This window comes from Juglans microcarpa x Juglans regia, chromosome 1D, assembly GCF_004785595.1.
Source record: "Juglans microcarpa x Juglans regia isolate MS1-56 chromosome 1D, Jm3101_v1.0, whole genome shotgun sequence".
Classification (NCBI taxonomy): domain Eukaryota; kingdom Viridiplantae; phylum Streptophyta; class Magnoliopsida; order Fagales; family Juglandaceae; genus Juglans; species Juglans microcarpa x Juglans regia.
Genome location: NC_054594.1, coordinates 38,040,321 through 38,062,915, shown reverse-complemented (window position 1 = coordinate 38,062,915; position 22,595 = coordinate 38,040,321). Strand labels below are relative to the sequence as shown.

General features: G+C 36.9%; 2 protein-coding genes across 7 annotated transcripts; both read right to left on the bottom strand.

Annotated features, from left to right (window-relative positions):
- Positions 1 to 324: 324 nt before the first annotated feature.
- On the bottom strand, positions 325 to 7,884 carry LOC121252232. 6 transcript variants are annotated; one of them, XM_041151773.1, is made up of 6 exons: positions 7,573 to 7,884; positions 5,123 to 5,716; positions 2,322 to 4,557; positions 1,356 to 1,471; positions 1,062 to 1,174; positions 325 to 524 (listed from the first exon to the last, which is right to left on the bottom strand). In XM_041151773.1, the coding sequence occupies exons 1-6, from the start codon at positions 7,595 to 7,597 to the stop codon at positions 417 to 419; spliced, it is 3,192 nt and encodes a 1,063-aa protein (XP_041007707.1). In that variant the 5' UTR covers positions 7,598 to 7,884; the 3' UTR covers positions 325 to 416. The 6 variants fall into 6 exon arrangements, with proteins under 6 accessions (XP_041007707.1, XP_041007724.1, XP_041007716.1 ...); XM_041151790.1 differs by having other exon boundaries at positions 5,123 to 5,667; positions 7,578 to 7,884; XM_041151782.1 differs by having other exon boundaries at positions 2,322 to 4,515; positions 7,573 to 7,883.
- A 2,670-nt stretch (positions 7,885 to 10,554) lies between these two features.
- LOC121252209 lies at positions 10,555 to 20,782 on the bottom strand. The gene is made up of 6 exons (XM_041151742.1): positions 20,175 to 20,782; positions 16,379 to 16,544; positions 12,349 to 12,525; positions 12,155 to 12,238; positions 11,199 to 11,280; positions 10,555 to 11,091 (listed from the first exon to the last, which is right to left on the bottom strand). The coding sequence occupies exons 1-6, from the start codon at positions 20,528 to 20,530 to the stop codon at positions 10,658 to 10,660; spliced, it is 1,299 nt and encodes a 432-aa protein (XP_041007676.1). The 5' UTR covers positions 20,531 to 20,782; the 3' UTR covers positions 10,555 to 10,657.
- Positions 20,783 to 22,595: the final 1,813 nt, after the last annotated feature.

Here is a 22,595-nt window from a genome sequence, read left to right as displayed (position 1 = left end):
GGAAGAAATTGCAGAGAATGGAGAGGGAGAAGGAACGGTGGGAGAGGAGAAGAAAATGGAGGAGAATGGAGAGAGAGGAAACGACGGAAGTGGCCCATTCAAAAATGGGCATCTCAGCTTCTCCCATCCGTTTAAAATTGGTTCTTGCCCAAATCAAAACGCACCGTTTAAATAAATGGTACACGTAGATAGATTGATGCGTATCGGTGCAAACTCGCCTGAAGATAAGAGTTTTCCTGTCCTAATTTCAGCTGCACGTATGTGCTTTATGCATGCAAACATGAAAGGACTTCCAAAATTTTATATACAAAATACAAGGCTCGGTTTTTGTCAATTGCTTCTCGCTCTGTATTCATGTGGGCTAGAATTTTAATTGCCCGAGGCTTACAAAGATGGTTCCCGAGATCACTTGATTCCTAAAAGCCTAACATTCTTTTTTTCTTGAATTTCACTCCTAATTCTTCTTCAGATGGGATCTTGGCACCGTCCCTTGAGGTTGCACTCCACCATGCCATGAGCTCATCCTGCAAAATGTGATGGGAATTTCACCAGTGCAGTGGTATTGCAAGCTTGAAAGAGAACGTGAATCAGCAATTTACGAAAGAGGGCATGAATCGGCAACCTTCTTCAAATTAACAATGTTGCATTTCACTTTATTTTCTAATTGCCAGTGTATTTGGTATGAATCAGATATTTGATGGATACAAACAAAGATGGAAAGAGAATTCCAGATGGAACAGTGATTTGTGCGTTACCAATGAACTTGAAAATGGTGATTAAAAAGATAAAGCTGTCATATCATGTGCTCCCTGAAATCAAAGCAGGGTTACTTTACAACATTTTAATGAAGAACAGAACTGCCACTTGGCCATATCAGCATGGATTCTTCAATGTGGGAAGACAACCTCAAAGTAATAGATGTATAAATGTTATAGAATGTGGTAAAAGACATCAAGCTCGCAAGATCTAATTAAACAAGTGAATAACAATTGAAACTGAAAACTAATAGCTTAAAGGCATACGAACACTGCAAGAATGACAAATTCTACTCAAACTATTACCTCAAGGAAATCATGATTGGAGATGTAGTGACTCTCGACCAAGCATTTTATTCCACCTACATTTACGCACACAGAATATTTGGCATTCTCTGGTGAATTCTCTCTTTGCTTCCCTGCTCATCCAGAAGAAAAATAAGAACGGAATGATAGGAAAAATGAGCCATTCTAAAGTCAAGGATTAAGTAATTGCATCAAGATGATCTAAAAACTTGTTATGCATAGAAAAAGCTACTAATTATAAAATAGATTAGTTATCAAAACAAGCTAACAATCATGAGTTAATTCAACTTATACCAGTTATGCAGGCCACATGGTATCCAGTTCCCCCTAGTCCTTCTTCCCACTTCCCAAGCCGCAGGCGCAAGAAAAAACCATCAAGATGTGACAGAGACGCATGGGAATTCATCCATCTGGTGCCCATGCAACAGAGAATATTCTCTTAGCAAGCACATGGAGAATATCAATTATGGAGGTGATTATCGTAGGAAGAAAAGTCATCCCTTGTAAGGATTACTCTCTAAAGAATAAGTCTGCTAGAAAATTTGAGTTCTATCAAGATAAACCAAAACCCAAATTTGAAGAAAAATCAGTCAATAATTTGGTAGGAAAAGAAAAAACAAGGAATTTTTGGAAGCCAATGCTTTTCATTGCAATAGTAGAGTAGGACTTATTCCTCAAACTATAAAACGGGGTTTATAAAGTCCTGTAAATCACGTAGACATGTAATTTTTCTCTGCACAGCTAAGGTTCCACACAAATCCTCCACGTATGAAATAGGCTGTTATCTCATGTAAGAAGAAATATGAATTCAAGGAAAAAAAAGGAAATTATTGCCTACTCTACACGAGCAATGAAAAACAAGTAAAGGTGTCCCCACACCATTGATGAAAACTGAGCATCCTGAGAACTCTAAAAGAATTGTAAATATTCCATTTCCCTCCATAGGGTATAAAACACTACCATATGAATTTGGGTTGAATTTAGTTGCTTCTAAGTCTCCTATGCCTCACCCACAAAAAAAAGTCCCCTATGCCTCAAACATACAACGATAGTTGGACTACAGTATAGACTTAATCCCATAAAGGAAACTTGAGTAAACAGTCAATTTTTCTCCATCCTTGAATACATAAGCAAAGTGTCAGAGGTAATATCAAGTGTAATTGAACATGTTACTTCTTGTGTATAGAAGCAATTCCAGTCAAACAAGTAATTAAGAGCATGAGTTTGCAGTTGATATATTGTTTTAGTATGTCCACTTACTTTAGGATATCTGAGCGTGACAAACGAAGGCTTTTTATGGCATCGAAGATTCCTTTCGGTACATTTGAAACTTGCCCATTGACAGGGATGATCTTTTGTTCTTTTGAGTAGTTTCCCCCAGAACTTGATGCAATATATTTCTTCAATGAATTTGCATTTCCAGTTTTTTCAGGGGTTATTATTTCATTCTGTTCCCAGTTACTATGCTCTGGTATTCTAAGATAGCTCCCATCACAAGAATCTTGAAATGGTCTCTCCCAACCAGTTAGCAGCTTCAAATTTTCGTTACCTCCTTTATGCTGCATTTTGCTAGGACCAGCCAAAGCACCACCACCACCACCTTTTGTTTGATGTTCCCCTTTTGAGGAAGCACTGGGACATGCAACAGCCCAATGATTGAGCTGGAAACATTTAAGGCATAAACAAGGTCGTTCTTCAGCCCCATTATATAAATTGACATCCCTGAGAAGATCTTCAATCTCACTTTCTTTTATTGCAGAACACTCTTGTAAACAGTGGCCTTTTATGCCACAAAAGACACAGGTTGTAGTTTCTCGAGTTGCATTATCTGTTACATTTGATAGTATGCTGTGCTTGAGGGCGTCCAATCTTCTTGCAAAGATTGAAGTCATTGCCTCTAACCTTCTAAATTTTGAGGAAGGCAAAATTAGGTTCAGTTGATATGCAGAGTTCTGATCATTGTGACATTTGATCTTTTCAGAACCAATGATAGCCTTGGTATCAGCAGGACACTTCTGTGATTCTTCACCCAAAGCAGGCATTGGGTTTTCAACTGAGTTCTCCTTCATTGCCACACCGTTGTGGTTTGTGGAAAAACCGTTATGATTCCCTGACCAAGGAAGAAGCCTTGTGCAATCACTGGAGCTGTCAAGACCTACACCAATACTCGGGTTGTGATCACCCAGGTTTAGTACAGGGCGACAAGTTTTTGAACAAAGCCTAGTTATCCACAAGCTTCTCATAGGATCATTTCTGTAGCTAAAATCGTTTGTGGTCTTCCCTTCAGATGGTGGATCAGAAGCAATATTCTCACCAATCTTAGTCTTATCTTTACCCAGAGATGAATTGGAACTTATTCCATTTTTCTCCTTACTCGATTCCACTCTGCATGAATTTTTATCCTCCCTGGAAATGGTCTTGCTATTTTCCTGACTGGGAGCAAAATTCACAGGAAAAACTCTAGGCTGGGTCACCAAAGCTGCTCCATTTCCAGATATTGATTCCTCAAACTTCTCATTTGGAAGCAGAAATTGATTGCATATGTTATCACTATCTCCCTGAATGGCTATTGGAGTAGTATTAATGGTACACATCTTGTTAGCCAGCTCAAGTTCCTTAGATCCTTCCCCCTTTTCATATGCTGTATTCAATGATGTTTCTCCTTCCACCTTTGGACCATATAAAGACTGAAAGATTGATCGGAAACCAATATTTTTGAACACTGGATCTTGATTCTTGTTGCATGTGAGGGGATTCTGATCAGGAAGATCCAGATGTCCATGATCAGGAGGTGCAATAGCAAGAGCAGGAGAAGCTGCCACAGTTTGAATTGGTTTTGAGAAGCCCTTCATCATGTTTGATATCCAATTCATAAAGGAGCTATCTTGTCTAATATAGGGTGCTGAACTGGGTGTTTCTTGGATTTGATTTTTCACTCTTTTACTTCCAACAATCAAGTGTTCATCAAAGCTCTGCCTCTTCTTGCCGCTTGATAGCAACCCAGCACTGTTGCAGCTTTCAACACTCTCATGGCTGTCATCTCCTTCCTTTGATGATCTTCCATTAACATCTCCATCAGATAGAGCCTTTTCCTTACCTTTCCTTTGATTTCTATAGATTCTGTTGTTAGTTGGGGAGAGTTTACTTGGAAAATATTTGTTTCTAGGACGTATCGCTTCGTAATGCTGAAAAGTGTTTTCTAATTTGGGAGAAAATTCTGATTCTACCATCTCAGCCGCTCCACCACAAGCATTTTCACCAATTGGAGTCTGTAAATCATTCTCTGCAGCTTGCCCTGGCTTTGCCAGAGGCCTTCTGCCTGGGGACCTAAAATTCTTAACTGGAGTTTCAGAAGCATTGCATTCATCCCCAGGGTGAACATCAGAGGTCAAAACAATATTCATACCCAATATTTGCTCACTTCCAAGATCTCTGCCACTACCAGTAGGATCCGCTGAGAATAATTCATTTACCATCACATCAGGTTTAGGTTCATCTATTTTAATAGATAAAGTATCAGCATTCCTTCCATTTACCTTGCCTGTAAGTAAAAAATCAGCAGATCATAACATGTCGGAGATGAAAAAAAATGGACAGAAGTAAAATATAAAAGAAAATTTTCACTTTACAAGCAAAAGAAAACAGTCTGCAGTGCTCGTGTGTTTTGGGAGCATAGCAAGTGCTTTTTTTATTTGTTCCTTTAGAAAGTATAAAACCTTGTCTGTATTCCTTTATAGAACAAGAGAATTAATTGGTTATAAAACATAAAACATCGACCAGTTTCAGCTCCATGAGCTTCCAAGACCTCTCTTGCATAACAAAGAGGAAAGAGAGCAGCATGCATCTATAAAGCTAGAAAAAACAATTCTCAATGGGTCCAGCCAAACGGAGTCCCCAGGCTTTAATAGGATAGAGGATTGGAATGGATAAGTTCACTTCCATCATTATACCAGTTAATAACTAACCAGAATCTTCTTATTCACTAAGCAACATTTAGACTAAAGGCCTAGCATAAACCTTCCCTTCCAGACAAGTTAACATGAAAAACATTTTTCCTTTACCTGTCTCATCTACATGATTTGGTCCACATCCCGGTATGATAACAGCATCATTTGCGGGGGATCTAGTTAAAGTATTTGTACCAGAAAGTTTACTGTTTGCATGAAATGCTGCTTGTGGTGTAATGACTTCCACATCTGTAGGTTTGCCTGTGGTAGACCTCTCACTCGTAATGTTTTGAGGCAGCGAAAAAGCCACATTGCTTGGTCCTGCACCCCACATAAGAGAGCCCTTTTTATCAGCAAAGCCAGAATCAGCACATTTGAGACTCAAACCCTTATGTGGAGACCAGACTAATTCAGACAGGGGGTCAGAGGCCACAAATGTCATGTCTATCCTTGAACCAGCATTTGCACCTGCACCTGCACCTGCATCTGATTCATCTTTCAGTTGTCTCTGAGTGCACCGGTTAGAATAACCCTGACCAAGTCTTAAATCAGTCCCTGGTTCTATGTTCTCATCATGCATATTCATCTTTGGTTGGATGGAGTCCTTAATAGGCGATGCTGAAATGCTAACTGGGATAGGATTAGGCTTCTCCATGGTACTACACATGTGAATTATGTAATAATCGTCATGAATACTGGCAAACTTAATAATCGTCATGAATACTGGCAAACTTAACCCGACTGTGATATAATATAGGACACGATGTTATCTTAGAAACTTTATGACAGTAGGAACTGGCATTCTAAGTCCTAGAATCCTCTCACAAACACATATTGAAAACATGTTGAATTTGTAAAGCTAAAAGAAGCAAGTTCCATTTCAAGTAAAACAACTTCAATAGACTAACTTATATATCACCAGAGTGCATCTACAAACAGAAAGTGATGGTCTTAACAACAGCTATTGATGATGATCACGATACTAACTTTAGGCAATGAAAATTCAACATGTCCTCCCACTATGTTGACCCACATTTTCTACCATTCCATGGCTTTATGCTTATAGAGTTGTTTCACTCAGTGTAATTGAAGCAATCTTCACGAAACCCTTATGAAATTATTTTCCCATACAATTAGAGAAGCATTGAGGTAAAAAAGTATTCAAACACAAAAAAAAAAAAAAAAATGAAGAGTTATTACCATTCAGCTTGCATTATGGTGAGCAGGCCTTGAGATAGACCTAGACATAACGTTGAACTTACACATTGAGCCTGTGATATCCCTAAATATTGCAAGATGAAATTCAGGGAATAACATAAGATTATCTTTTTGCTGCAGAAAGACCCAGGTAAATAAACCAAAAGTAAAATGATAGTAAAACATAGAGATTTGGCCTTGCAACTCGATTAGGACAAGACTATATTTGCAAGATGTCCACACTTCCGAAGATATTGCATATACTAATAAGGATTGCTATAGGACTTGGAAGTTTGGGGCTAGCTGTCATCACCGATTGCTGATTAAATTTTAGTTAGTGGTTTTATACTTGGTAATCAGATTGTGAAAGAACAAGAATTGACTGTGTGAAGAACCAGAAAACCAAACCTTTAGTACACTGTGTTCTCTAAAACACTGAGAGCATGCCCATGACATCTAGAAGAGTATTAAGGATAAAATTTAAAGTGAAGTGCTACAGAAATAAATATATTTCACAAAAGTAAACTCACAAATTGATATGATTTCATGTGATATGTTAGATCTATTTTATAATAAAAGTAACTTTATAATCTAACGTACCAATTTTTGGATTTCTTTTTGTGAAATTCCTTTGTGGCCAAAATATTTCCCAAATTTAAAATTTACAAAATTAAATTTACCTAATCCCACCACCACCTTAAGGTTTTGGGACACATGGTGACATCAGCTGGCATTAAGAAAGCGTTGGGTAATATTTTTGCTTATGAAAGGAATGCCTAACCTATACTTCCATTGCCAAAACTTCCAAATAAAATACATAAAACCACAAATAATATACACATCTATGTACATGTATGCATGCGTGCATATAAGATGCATATCATGCATACACGAGCAGATATAATTTGCCTCGGAACAATAATCATTAATCAAAGAAAAAATAAAAGGAATTTGTGAGCATGAGAAATGAAGCAACACACTGTGATTGATCTGCAAAATAGAGAGATCACATCTTGATTTCCCAGAACTAGGACGATTCCATTCTAGCATGGCCCACTCTAGACTCTAGAGACAAAATACTCCCATGGAATTTTCTTAAACTGTCTTGGAGATAAAAGTTAAAAATTCAAATCCAGTTCCTTCACAAGAAGATATATTAATACATGATGATAAGGTCAGGTTCTCTGGCTTCTTGTTCAGTAGTAAAGCCATAACCTTTAGAAATCAAGAGACAGTCAAACAAGAACACCATTTTTTATTTATTATTATTTTTGTAGAAATGCAAGTTTCAGAAGCTACTCAGGTGAACTTACTGCAAAAGCAACGAAATTAAGAAACAAGCAAGGAGAACGATTGGTGGAGACCTACATACCTATTGTCCCCCATATACATGGGAAATGCTAATTTCCTTCTGCCAATTCCTTCATTATGCACAGTACTCTAGCAAGCCAAGTACAACCCAAAAGAAGATGTCTGTATGTATTATAAATATATATATATATATATACAGACACGTGAGAGAGAGAGAGAGAGAGGGAGAGGGGGAGAGAGGAAAGAGGTGAGGTGTGTGTGAGCGAAAGCGCGAGTCTTCCCGAGAGGGCGAGAGAGAGTCCAGTTACGAAGAGCATGCCATGCGTCCTGCTACCCAGTGACACGAAGCTGTGTACCTTTTTCTGAGATTCTGGGGTATGCGGTCAACCATCTGCCGCGTGGAACATTCCCTACCAATAACATTACGTTAGAGTTAATTACAAATTTTAGTTGATTTATTTTATAGATAATAATAGCAATGTCGTATTAAAAAGTGCGTACTTTATATCAGTTATCCAAATGCGCGTCCTTGTGCTTTGTTTTATTTATCTGAAGAAAGTAAAAAGAAAAAATTGACGCCTTTATGACTTTGGGTCAAAGACAAGCAAGATGCGATATTGAAGTATTCTCAAATATTTTTAAGTATTTTGAGAATATATTATTATTATTTATTATTTTATTATTATTATTTAATATTTTATTATTATTTTTTTATTACTATTCACAAAATATTCAAAAATATTTTACTATCCAAACACAATCAATCTGTTTTCACCGTAATCAGTAGAGAAAGTTAGCTTTTAGTAAAAGAATTAGGTTTTTCTGCTTAGATTTTTTTTTTTCCTAAATCTGTTCTACCTATAAATTTACATATTAAAAAGAGCAGATGGTGTATATAGACTCCACTGTTTTTTTATTTGAGAAAATGAATAAATAAATAAACACTAAAAGTAATCAAATAAAAAGACATGGATCACATTCTTAATAACCCATTTAAATAGAATCTGAAAGAAATAAAAATATGAAGAAATATAATGACCATTGGGATGGATGTTTCCACCCGGTCCACGATAGTTGGGTTGGGCGAGACCCTGACATTGTGTACAGAATATCCTCCTAAAATCTAATATAAAAGATACATATCAAAATATAAAGAATTCTCTTGAAGTCTATTATTATAAAAAGATGAAGTCTCGAAACACGTAAAACTGACTTAAGCATTGAAGGTTTCTCGAACTTTTGAGCCCATCTTTATCTTCTTACTTGCAGGCAGAAACAGTGGTCCTAGTTGCGAAAATATTATCCAGACATATGAATCACGACGTTAACATCCATAAAAATAGAAGAAGTGAGAAGAAATATTTCATAAAATCTTATCTTTCAATGGTACGGTCAGTTAAGATTTAGACAATGAAAAGGAAACCGAGACAAACAAGATCATCATGATCAGCAACTTGGCAATTTGGAAGAGATATGATGAATAATCTCTAAAATCTAGATAATGCTGAAGGAAAAAGGGTCCCCAATTTCCAAAGAAATCAATCTCAATCATATATAATGTCTTTTGGGATTAGCGTGCTGAGCCACTGTCTACCACGAGCCTGGGATTTTGGATCATGCATTCGACCCCACTACGCACTGGCGCTTTTACATTACATCTACTACAGTGTCCGATTGTCCCTCTCAAGCTTCCTTATAATAGAGCGAGGGCAACGCATGGCAACATGCCAAAGATGAAAGAGCTCGTGCATTCGCTAGCTGTTGCTGTTTTAGAACAATCCACAGAGCAGGTTTTTTTCGCCATAAAGGGTTTGACAAGACTATGGGATCTAAAAGTTGTCGATGACAGTGATCTCTGCGCATGAGCATTCTATCTTAGATTAGAAAAATGAAAAATTCTATTTCTTATTTTTTTATTTATTTTTTAATCTTTTTGTCACATCAAATGATTGACTCATAAATACAATATAATAAATAATATGAAATAGTTAAAAAATTATGATAAAAGTGATGATAAGTAATATTACGTCAACTAATAATATTAATATTATTATTATTATAATGAATTCAACTGTCATTACGTGTTTTCACAAAATTTTAGTAAAATCTGTTACAATCAATCACAGATTCACAATTAGTGTTTATCATTTTTATTAATTAAATACACACATATTAATGTATAAATATGTATATTTAAATAGAAATATAAGAATAACAAATAATATGTTAATATATAGTATTTCTCAATTAAAAAAACATTGATGGGATGACTTTTGTTCTTGCACGTGGGGGCAGCCCTGGGCCCAGGTAGTCAGTGCTAGCTGGAACCCGAGTTTAGCCCAACCCAGGGTGGGAGCCTGACTCAACTGACTCAGTTTAGAGGCGGTTGGGCTAAAAATGGAATGGCCCAGAAAAATTGCAGGCCCACACTCGGGTGCTTGGGATCTTGACCCACATATCATTACTCGTATGTCAGTAGACCCCATTTAATTTTTCCCACTTGTTGACTGAGACTTGGGAGAGAGAGCATATAACTGGACTTATTGGAGTGGTTTTAGCAAATGGAGAACAAGTTGATCGATTTTGAAAAGAAATAAGTAGAAAAGCTAGCTTTTGATAAGGTGGAACTAAATTCATGGCGGACAATGATAATGAAACCCAGATCTATAACTATGGATTATCACTGCAATTAAAGATCATAAGAAAAAAGTTTGTATCAGAGTCTACAAACTATAACATCAATAGAAGATAAAGAGCAGTCGCTGATTTTATTTTTTGTTTTTTATTTTTTGTTTTTTCTGTTTTGCCAAGTTACTGATTCCAAATGAAAATGTAATAAAAGAGTGTGGACTGAAACAACAGTGCATGAGTATGGTGGTTAGTTATTGAAGATCAAAATCCACGCCAATCCCCCGAGATAACATGTCAATCCTAACTCTCCAAATCGCCATGTAAAAGGAGAGAGAGAGAGAGAGAGAGAGAGAGAGAGAGAGAGAGAGAGAGAGAGAGAGAGAGAGAGAGAGAGAGAGAGAGCAAAATTTAAGAAATTCTATATGATCTCAATAAGTAACAATTCATGTGTTGATATATAGATAAAAATTTCATGAATCCCCATAACAGACAGAAATACAATAATGTTTCTCACCTCCGAGCAACTCTATTCCCTGCTCCCAGTAACAACACCTTACCTATTGCACCCGAGTGAAGTCCAAAAACGAGAGCCACCGTTCCACCTATAGCTAACCATTTCCAATCAATGCCATGGTCTTTTTGTAGCTTATTCACCACAGCTTGATCATTTTGCTCTTCACCAGAAGCTGGCTCTAAAGAGTCCATGCCTCCCACCAAAGGAATCTTTGTTGTGATTCTTGCCATCAGTGCGCTTCTAGACAAAGAAGCGTCTGATTTCCTCGCATTCTGATATGCTCTCAAGCCAGAATGCAATTTCTTGATAGCTCCCCACATGCCATGACGGACTCCCAACTTTGCCACATCTTTGGGTATTCCCATGTCTTCATCATGCACAAGTGTAACCTCGCATGCCGACAACTGTCCATCACCCTTACGAGATTCCACTGCATATATTTTCCAAATTCAGCAAATATGACAGCAACACTCGGTTGTCACTGAAATTTTCTTACCGCATTGTTGCAAAAATAAAGAAAACAACTAGCACTCTTACCAGCCCTGATAATCCAACTAGAGAAATATAGCTCAACACGTCGAGGCTTGTCACGCTTGGGTAAAGATGGATACGGCACACCCTACAATATTGTAGCTCACATATTAAGACATGCCCATATGCTGTAAATACGTTAGGAATCACATACTACTATTATGTATAATCTTTTTTGACAGTACAAATACAAGCCAAGTTAAAGACATTGAACCAAACAACATCATGCAAATCTAGTAAAGTGACAAAGGAAACTCATAAAATATCCAGAAGCTTTACCCTCTAATCAATCATTTTCTTTCATTTTTCCTTCTTTTTCTTTTTCTTTTATTATTATTATTTTTTCTTTTTTATTTTTTATTTTTTATTTTTTGAGGGTTGGTTGGGTGGTGGGAGGGAGGGAGGGAGGGAGGGTCACGGAATCCCCTATATCAACTATTTTCATTAGCCAAAACATTATTTTCATCTCAGCTAACCATGGTATAATCCAAGATGCAATCAAAAGATTAAAAAAAAGGCTCTCTGGGGAGAGGTCTCTGAAGCTTCTCAACGAAACAACCAAATTAACAGGTGATTCTATGTCCTTGGCTAGGCCAAGGGAGCAAAAAAAGCAAAATAAATAGCAGTGACATGTTTCAATGCCACAAAACATACAAGAAGAGGAACAAGGTTACTCATATACACTCCATTAGTATTTCTTAGTCTTTTTAGGTACACTTATATTCTAGATTACACAAGAACTGACGAACATACTAAAAAATAGCGAAGAATATCCAATTTGTCCAGAACAATCTATCATTATTTATAGAGTTGTTTTTATGATCATGAATAGTTACCACTGACCATCTCGATCCCTGCAGTCATAACACTCTAGAAGGGCCTGTTCTTCAAGGGACAGTAAAGAAGCAATAAAGGACAAGATTACTGCTAAAAAATAAATGAATATATGTTGCAACTAATACCTTTGTCACACAATAGTAAGTCTTCCCAGCCTCCCATATTCTTCGACCAATGATATATTCTCGATCGCTGCAGAAGAAAGGGAACTGCAAATAGGAGGGGAGTAAATTAAGGTATTAATACATTTTTTTTATTAGTGGTTGTATTATAAAACCAAGGCATACATACGACCCTGCAAATATTTTGATATACAAACCTTTTTTATCCAGTGAACAATCATTGTCCCTGTATATTGGCACTCCTCCAATATTTTGGAATACACAAGCATAGGATCCCACTTAGGTCGAAATTCATCATCCCAGAAGAAATCTCTAACAACCTCAGGCGTTGCATCCTCAAAGACAGTTCTACTACGGTAAACTGGCGGGCCAGTCTGATAACAAAATCACCGTCAGATGGTAAGACACAATATAGTTAAACTACTACAAGAATGGGAAAGACAACATCTTAGAGAACATGCTGCGAGGTCAAATATAAGATAATATACATGCAAAGCAAACAAATAGAGAAGAGGCTAACTAGGGCACAGGGGCACAAGCTCCTCAATCATCTTTTAAAAGTCACAAATTTGTATGTTAAAAATATGGAAGGAAGTAACATATGTCTATCATCTAAGCAAGACTAAAAAGGCCCAACGCTGCAACAAGAAATGGAATCCCTGCTTTTCATAAGATGTTGGAACGAATATAAGAACAATTCACCAAATGCATGTCATGCATGCAGAACATATAAAATTGACTGAAAATTGCAAGTAAAATGAACCCCCCCCCCCCCCCCCAAAAAAAAAAAAAAAAAAAAACTTGTAATCCCCATATGCTTTCTAGAAGTTTCTAAAATTTCAATATACCTAGAAATGTCTCTCCAATTTTTTTCCTATAGTCCCAAAATTTTGTATAATTTCCATATATTATCTATTTTCAAAGATGTGGCCTCACTAAGATTAATTTAAATTAAGTTTAGGAGAAATAATAAATTTATTAATACAAATCCCAAAGTTTTTTGTTATACAATATTAGGCTTGTTAATATGGAATTCAAAGTGAAAATACAAGAAAAATCATTTAAGATTGATGATCTATATGAAAAGTAGTTGAGAGGTTTTATCCTCTAGACTTCATTGAGCAAGAAAAAATTTATTTAAGGTCTACATAATTTTCTTGTTGGGAAGTGATCAAGGAAGATCTTATGCAGGTCTTTCAAGAGTTTCACACTAATGCTAGATTTGAAAAATGTCTTAATGCTACCTTCCTAGCACTCATTCCCAAAAAGATGGGGTCCTCGGATGTTAGAGACTATTGCCCCATTAGCCTTGTAAATTGGGTTTATAAGCTTCTGTCCAAAGTGCTAGCGAATAGATTGAGCTTAGTGGTGGAAAAGCTAATATCAAAGCTGCAAAATGCATTTTTCAAAGGTAGGCAAATCCTAGATTCAGTCTTGATTGCAAATGAAGTTTTGGACGGATGACTCAAATCTAGAGAACCCGGGTTGCTTTGCAAATTAGACATGGAGAAAACCTATGATCACGTCAACTAGGAGTTCTTACTTTATTTGCTTGCAAGATGTGGCTTTGGGGAGAAATGGCCAAAATGGGTCAAATTTTGCATCTCTACAATTCGATTCTCTATCTTGGTGAATGGCTCACCGGTGGGTTTCTTCAACTCCTCCCGTAGTTTGAGACAGGGGGACCCACTCTCTCTACTTTTTCTATTTGTAATGGAAGCTCTCAGTAAGATGATTGTGGGCCTTGTGGAAGGTGGGTTACTCTATGGTTTCTCGGTGGGAAATGGCGATCTTGACATTTCTCACCTGCTATTTGCTGACAACACTCTTATCTTATGTGGTGCACATCTCGGGCACATTCAATCCTTGTGGGCTCTACTTTTTTGTTTTGAAGCTTTTTTGAGATTGAGAGTTAATCTTTCAAAGTCTGAATTGGTGCTAGTGGGGGTAGTCCCTGAAGCGGAGAATTTAGCTGCTCTCTTAGGGTGCAAGGTATCATCTCTATCTTTGAAGTATCTTGGCTTACCTTTGGGCGCTCCCTTCAAATACAAAGGAGTTTGGCATGGAGTGGTTGAAAAGGTAGAGCGCAGATTGGCTTATTGGAAGATGTTGTATTTGTTGAAAGGTGGTAGGTTGACTTTAATTAAAGTACTCTTTCTAACTTACCTAACTATTTCCTGTCATTGTTCCCACTCCCTACAAAGGTTGCCAACCGTATTGAGAAGTTACAAAGAGATTTCTTGTAGAGTCGATTGGGGGAAGAATTTAAATTTCATCTAGTTAATTGGTCAACGGTCTGTACTCCATTTTCTAGGGGTGGATTGGGAATTCACCACTTGACAAAATTTAATCAAGCACTACTAGGTAAATAGTTGTGGAGGTATCAACATGAAAGAGGGGCCCTATGGAAGTCAGTTATAGATTCACAGTTTGGGGATCAGGGTTGGGAAGGATGATGCTCGAATGAGGCATGCGGCCCATATGGGGTGGGTTTCTGGAAACACATTAGGAGACATTGGGAGATCTTCCGAGGACATGAACATATTGTGGTGGGTGACAGTTCTCGTGTTAGATTTTAGTATGACAAATGGTGTGGTGAAAGAAGTCTACAAGACACCTTCCTGGTCATTTTTGAGCTTGCATGAGAAAAGGATGCAGCGATAGCCGACGTCTTGGTCATTTCTAGCAGCTCCCCTCAATGGAATATTGAGTTCACTAGGGCAGCCCAAGACTAGGAGTTGGAGACTATTACAGAGTTTTATGTGACATTATATTCCGTAAACATGACCAAGGGTACCGGTGATAAGATGAACTGGAGCCCATCCAAGAAAGGTAAATTCACTATTAGATCATTTTACAAAGTTCTAACGAGTCCTAGAATGACTATGTTCCCATGGAAGAGTATATGGCAGACGAAAGCTCTTTCAAAAGCAGCTTTCTTCATATGGACAACATTATTGAACAAGATCCTTACCACATATAATTTAAGGAAATGCCAAGTAATGGTGTTGGACTGGTGTTGTATATGTAAGAAAAATGGTGAATCAGTAGATCATTTGCTTTTACATTGCAAGGTGGCCAGGACCATGTGGGATGATTTTTTCATGAGAATAGGATTGTCATGGGTCATGCCTCTTAGATTGGTGGATTTCATTGCAAGTTGTAGAGGCCTTCACGATAACTCACAAGTGGCAGCCATCTGGAGAATGGTTCCTATATGTATGTGTTGGTGCATCTGGCAGGAGAGAAATGGTAGGAGCTTCGAAGATCGTGAGAGAACAATGGATGAGTTAAAAGTTTGTAATGGACAAAATGTCCACGATTTTCTCCTTTCGATTGTAAACTCTAACCAGGGGCTTCTCATGTATACTTCCTATGTATTTGGAATTTCCCTTTTTCTATAAATAAAACTTCATGATTACCTATAAAAAAAATATCATTATATGTTTAATGTAACACGAAAATATCTAGATTTTACATGAAATTTAATAAAAGTAGATTACACACAAGAATGAAAGATTGCCTTCTGAAAGATCACTTGATAGATTCTATGAAAAAAATAAATTCAAATATTTCATTACAAAAACAATAATGGATGAATATTATTTCATGAAAAATTATCATCATAAATCTGAAACGTATATTAAGTTGTGTTTTTAGAATTTTATTTTTACACATTTATAGCAAATTATCGAGATATAGTTTTATATATGGTTATGTTTTTTTTTATTTTTTAATCTGTTTTTTATTTTATATAAATGTGTCACACGATAGAAAAGTTGGCCCCCCTAAAAAAATACATTACTAAAATATTCATCCATTACAAAAATAAATATTCATCCATTACAAAAATAATAATAGATGAATATTATTCCATGAAACATTATCATCATAAATCTAAAATGTATATTAAGTTGTGTTTTTAGAATTTTATTTTTACATGTTAGTAGCAAATTATCAAGATATAGTTTTATATATAGTTATTTTTTTATTTTACATAAATGTGTCACACGATAGAAAAGTCCCCCCCCCCCCCCCCCAAAAAAAGAAAAAGAAAAAAAAGATAAGTAATCTAGGCATCCTTTTTATCCTTAACAAGTTTCTCTATGAATGAATGAGAAGCCAATATTCTTCTTGGGTACACTACATGTAATGAAACTCATACACATCATTTTAGCTGATGAAGAACAGAAAATACATATAATAGAAGTCAAAGTCAGAATCTACCGGAGGCTCATGGCGCCAAGTTTGGTATGCCATGTTAGGAGTAGACTTGTCCATGAAACTTTGCCATTCCAACTCTCCATTCTTCCCTCCAAGAAGATGCAATAAGTGTTCTAGATCATTCTCTGTGACAATGTCCTGCACTTGCCCCTCACCTTCTGTGGTGGAGCTGCAGGAAAGTTAAAGGAATCACAAACCAATTAAAGTATGAATAAGAAATAGAATTGCTCCAACACTATACCAGATTTTGTTTGTAAGAGTTTTTTTTTTATCACCAATAAAATCATAGCGGGACATTTAAAATTCTCTCCGTACGAGACCCGTGAGTGAACAGTGAGCCAAGAGAAAGACCTAACCCATCTATCCCGCTGCCACCCCCCACCCACCATCGACCGGCGAGTGACACCACACCACACCACCGTCACATACGCGGCCGATGGGCCCCCGCGTCCTCGCTATGGGCCATCCGACATTGGTCCTCGCCGGCAAACTGGCTCCTTCGATTTTCTTCATTGTTGGAAGTGTCAAGTTGTTGCCGTCATATTCGACACTGCCACAGACCTCTGAACGACAGACCCAGGCGACTCAGTTGTGGGGCCTCCGATGTCGTCTTCTCCGGCGACTGGGAGTTTGCTGCTTTTTTGCTGTTTCGACGGACTGCTTTTGATACTGTTTCGACGGGCTGTTTCGATGGACTCCGGCTACCACATTGTGGGCCTCCAATGTCGGTCATCCTCCGGCAACTCTGTTTTCTCCGTTAACTCGTATTAGGGGCTTCTGTTACTCTTTTGTGCATTCTCAACGTGAAGACATGCAGCTTGGGATGCTCCTGCAACTAAAGTTATAGGTTTGATTAGTATGGGTCAGATGGTGCGCTTTTGGGTGGAATCAAAGGTTTTCGAACTTTTGCCAGAAACATGGAGGTCTTCCTTAAAAATTGGGGAGAGTAGAAGGGTTTGGGATTTGTAGTGATGGGTCGTAGTGGTATAGAATGGCTAATGGCTATGGTGGAAGCAGTATTGCAGGCGGGGAGAAATTTGGATTTCACAAAACACTTGCGTGAAGGAAACAGAACATTCATGGCTCAACGATGCTCCAACGAGCATGGTAGGTTTCTAACGGTCACAGAATATGGTGGAGGAGGCTGGCGGAGTGTTGTAGTCATTCCTGAAGGGTATGAAGGTCTAGGTTGGGAGAAATTTGCTGCGGAATTACGCAGAGCTGCGGATATGCTTTTTGTTGATGGGTCAAAGAAGGAAAACCAAAAGAAGAATGAGAACATCAACTTGGAGGTAAATCATAAAGACCCAAGTACATCCACAGTGGCGAGCCGATCATATGTGCCAGCTTTGAGGGGATTGATGGAAGTGGTTTGCAGATCACGCCACAGAACCAGCTTGTCGCGATGCATAATCCCTTAAAGGAGATGGAAACCCAACTTGTCAAATTGAAGGCAGCGATAGCTTTTTTGTCTATGAAAATAGACCTGCTTTCAACTGGAGGCTAAGATAGGCCCAAATCCTTTAAACTCAGATAAAGAAAAAGGGAAAATCGGATTTAGCCCTGCTCCTATACCCAGATCCAGAAGAGTATGGTGGGTCAAAAGGAAGTCTGGGTTATTTGAAGTGGATTCTACGTCGGGTATCGGCATAGAGACATTTGCAATGGAATGTCATTCGCCTCAAGCGACTTCTGTACTCAAAGAGAATATGGCTCCCTCGTCGAAGTTGAAGGAAAATGGTATCAAATCATTGGTGATGGGACCCGCTAAAGTTGAGTATAAAGGGTCACCAGAGGTAAATGGACTTGATATCATACCATTGGAGAGAACCAATGGAGTTGCTGAGGTGGAACCGGATTTGAATATGGATTTGGCATTGGTGCAGGTGGATACTATGTCTAGGGATATTGTGGCTCCCCTGGTCTCTCTTCCTCCAATAGCGGATTGGATTTTGCCTAAAGTTAACGAGATTCAACAATTCGTGAGAATTTCACATGGAGAAGTTTTTGGGTAGAGTTTTAGTTCTACGGGAAGTAAGGGGTTGGGGTCGGGCTTGGTGTATTTTGGGTTGTTTTTCACGGGCTTTTTGGGTTATTAGGGGTTTTCTATTATGGGCAAGGTCTTCTCTTGTATACATTCAGTGTACTTGGTTACTCCTTTTGATATATATATATATATAATATTTTTACTTGTCAAAAAATAGATTATAAACACAGCAAGCAACATAATACAATTAGAGAAAATTTATATCATCTCAAAAAACTCAAGAAAACAAATAAAAGAGGCAGTTCATAAACAAAATTAATTACATGGTCATTAGGCCAAAATCATTAGGAGACAATTTCATTCCTTCCCTAAAGTGGCATATCAATCTGATGCACAAAAAAAGCACTACCAAAGTTGACAGTTGTCTACATGAATCAATGATTATTCCAGGGAAAAAATCAAATGATTTTGAACTAGGTGCATAATTAACATCAATGTTGCAATTTCAGTTGGAAAAATAACCTTATTTGTTGTATCTATAGAAAACGTACAAGGCATTTCTACTTCAGCACCATGTATGATACAATAAGCATCATATTCGATAGTTTACGATTTAGTTAACGTCCATTTTTAATTCTTTTATAGGCATATACACTGTTCCATTGATTGCCCAATCATTGACCCGATATACAACATAAACAGCAACCATCCATTCTTACTACAGACATACACATAATGCTATCAAGTGAAAACACTTCCAAATATTATCAGCAAATTTTTTTATGTCTTGTCTGGTATAATTGCTTTGAGGAGGCACAAAAATCTGTATTTCCAGGTCCTACTGTCAAGCAGAGTAAAAAAATACTCCCTATATGAAAGCACTGGATCAGAGTAGCATGCTCTCCCACAATAAACTCGTCAATACAATTGACAAAAAATGTGCAGCAACAGTACACCCAAAACCATCCTCCATTTCACTAAGTCACCAATTTTAAAAATCAATATGTCACCAATCAAGCATATAGATCTTCCAAGGCAAGTAGCTGGTCTCTCATACAAGGTTACCAGTGTATAAAAATTCACGTGCCAAACGTAAATCTTTGAGCTCAAATCACTCTTTTTTTTTAAGAAATTATGCCCTTAACTCTGGATAGGACAACTGAAACTCCCAATATCCCTGACAAATCCCAATTCCAAAACATGGCCATTTTACACTCATTAAACCCTGCTTCCTTAACACTCAAAATTATGAAGGCCAAATACCTGGGTCTCATCCAAAAGATCATCAAAAGAAATTGCACTACTCTCGCCAACAATGTGCCAACTTATATCAATCAAGCAATGGTATGGTCATCTCATATTATGCACAAACCATAACTATATTACAGGTTTGGGAGTGAGATGAGAATTTTGTGTTTTGTTTGAAAGTCTTAAATATTATGTTTTAATATTATTATTGTTTTAGGATTTGAAAAAGTTGAATTGTTTATTATATTTTGTATGGTGATTTGAAAATGTATAATGATGAGAAGAGAATTTTGTGTCTCACCCCACTCACAAACCTGCCATATTGCCCAAAACCGAAATAATCCCACTTCCAGTTAGCAGATAATAATAAATAATAACATTATATGGTTACGCTCAGTTGCACTAAGATAATCACAGTAACCAATTAAAAAATTAGCGAAACCAAAACGAACGCATAAACCAAGACACTGAATTTCCTTATTTACCACATAACATTCACAACAATATTCCAAAAAGATAAATAAAAGCCAAAAAATATTAGATTTTCTGTTAAGAAATACTCGCCCAACAGCGTCGACATATCCTGGGATTGATAACTTTGATGTGGGCGCCGATCCCTTGCTTTTGCGTCCGAAATTGGACCAGATGGTTCGGCAAACAGAGAAGAAGGAGAAGGCCGTGAAGGCGATCCAGAGGCGGCGAGCTCCGAAACCAAGCAGAGCCGTCCAGAGGAAGCGGAACTTGGAGCGAAGGCCGAGAAAGACGAGGCCGGTCCATCTAGGCCGCCACGACCACCCGATGACCAGGCCGATCGTTACGGCCAGCCAAATCGGAACTGCGCAGAGCAAAATGTCGACGAATGTCTCGGCGATCGAAGGCCGCCTCAGAAACTCCACGAGATCGAAGAACGGCTCATCCATGACCTCCCTAATCCTCTTAGACTTTCCCGAAAAGTCAGCGAGCTCGATCTACATGGACCACGGGGTACTCTCCGACACGACACAGAACGCAAAAAGGGTGAGAGGGAGGGAGGGAGGGGACGGTTAGGGTAGTTGAATTAAGTCTTTTGAGATGACCTGGCATAGTAGAGGCCGTCGATAGGGGTGGCGGGGGTCGTGTTAGGTTACGCGATTTGTGGAGCGTGGTGGTTGGGGTTAAGGTCGTAATTAGCAAGTGATAATTGAGGTTGAGGAGGATAACGTACTGTTATTAATTTGATTTTTCATTGGATACAACCGTCTATATCACTTTAAATGTATATTATTATTTTTTTTTCTCTAAACGTACAAGTTCTTTTTCTTCAGCTCTCTTATCAATTTTCTATCATCAACTCTCTTTATCTCTCGCTACTCAGGTCGTCTCTTTTATCAACTCTCTTTAATCAGCTCATTAGCTTGGTCTTTCTCTCTCATCAGCACTCTCTGTTATCAGCTCAATCTTTCTCTCTCATCAACTCGATCTCTCTCACAGCCCATAGTATTTTAAATTCGGAGGGTTTGAAATGAGTGATTTCCACGTCCGTCCCGTTTACAAGCCATTTACACCGGACGCTTGCAACAAGCGTTTTTCTAAATTGATTTTAAGATTGGACACTGTTACGTCCACCGCTCCGCTGGTAGTTATGGTTAAGTATAATTGGTTTTTTTTTTTTATCCTTTTATATGTATTTTTTTACACTTTTAAATATTTTTAAAAAATTAAAAAAAATACAATATTATTAAAAAATAATTCCTTAAAAATAAATAAAATAAAATAAAAAATTTCAATAATAACACCGAACTATAAGAATCAGTGATGAGAATTTCATTTTTCTTAATTTTAGGATGGCACTATAGTCACCGTTGGTTCTCACTAGTTATTTTAATATATTTTTTTTATATATATTTTTTAACACTTTTAAATATTATTTTTTAAAAAAATTCGTAACATTATTAAAAAATATTTCTTTAAACACAAAGTAAAAAAATAAAAACAAAAACAAAAATGTCAGCAGTAACTCCCAGAGGTGGGAGCGGAAGAGGACTAGCATTATCCTCTTAAGATTTTTATTTTTAAGGAAAGATGCCTTCAGTGTTAGAGATTGGGTGCTCCTATCCGGTAGAGGATCAGCATCTTTGCGCGTATATCCTTATCAAAAAATTTAATATGCAGTCACGTACTTTTTAAAAACATAATAATAATAAATTTAAGATTTACATAATTTTTTTTTTTTTAACGATAACTTCCCTTTTTTAAAAAAAAAGTAGACAAAGATTGCATAATTCAAAATTGTATATAATATTATTTTTTTTTTTAGGCATAATTTAGATAGCAAAATATTTCCAAGCCATTCAATTTCATTTCAACTCATTTCATAATATGTTATCTCAATATCTAAATATTATAAACACAAACATTTTTTATTTTTAAATTTTTAAATTTTTTATCTAATCATTATCTAATAATTACAAATTTTTAAACTTTTAAACAAAATATAAAAAATAGTATTATAATAATATTTCAGTTTTATAATAGTTTTATTTAATTTTATTTAATTTTTCTCTCATAAAATATATTAACTCAAATATTTAATTATTGTTTATAACTTATTTTATTATTATTAAGAGATAATCTCATCTCATCTCATCTCATTATTTAGACATGTTGATACTTGTTTAGGATGGTTAGAGCCGAACCGCGACCAATATTTGTACATTGCAATCCGTTTTTTTTTTAAAAAAAAATATTTGTTTATTTGTCCTTTCTCTCTTGGAAGAATTCTTGAATTTGTATATTACAATCCGTTTTATCGCCTAAAAAAAAACAAAACAAAACAAAACGATCCGTTTTATCATTTTATTTAAAGATTCCCAATTTTTTAGATAAACCGAAGCAGCAGAGGGCTTTAGATTAGATCATAACTATCACGTGGTTGTTGCATACATAATGGACTTTAAAAAGTTCATCATGGTGATGACAGGCCCACGAGAGGAAGATTGGCCCAAC

What these genes read in the sequence shown, in the direction of transcription:
- LOC121252232 (XM_041151773.1), bottom strand. Translation starts at nt 7,597, where the DNA reads ATGTATATGGGGGACAATAGGTATG. An exon ending in TATGGGGGACAATAGGTATG is followed by an intron (nt 5,717 to 7,572) that starts TAGGTCTCCACC and finishes TCATGACGATTA; the next exon opens with TTAAGTTTGCCAGTATTCAT. An exon ending in CCAATCATGATTTCCTTGAG is followed by an intron (nt 525 to 1,061) that starts GTAATAGTTTGA and finishes CACATTTTGCAG; the next exon opens with GATGAGCTCATGGCATGGTG.
- LOC121252209 (XM_041151742.1), bottom strand. Translation starts at nt 20,530, where the DNA reads ATGGATGAGCCGTTCTTCGATCTCGTGGAGTTTCTGAGGCGGCCTTCG. An exon ending in GGATATGTCGACGCTGTTGG is followed by an intron (nt 16,545 to 20,174) that starts GCGAGTATTTCT and finishes ACTTTCCTGCAG; the next exon opens with CTCCACCACAGAAGGTGAGG. An exon ending in CTTACTATTGTGTGACAAAG is followed by an intron (nt 11,281 to 12,154) that starts GTATTAGTTGCA and finishes ACAATATTGTAG; the next exon opens with GGTGTGCCGTATCCATCTTT.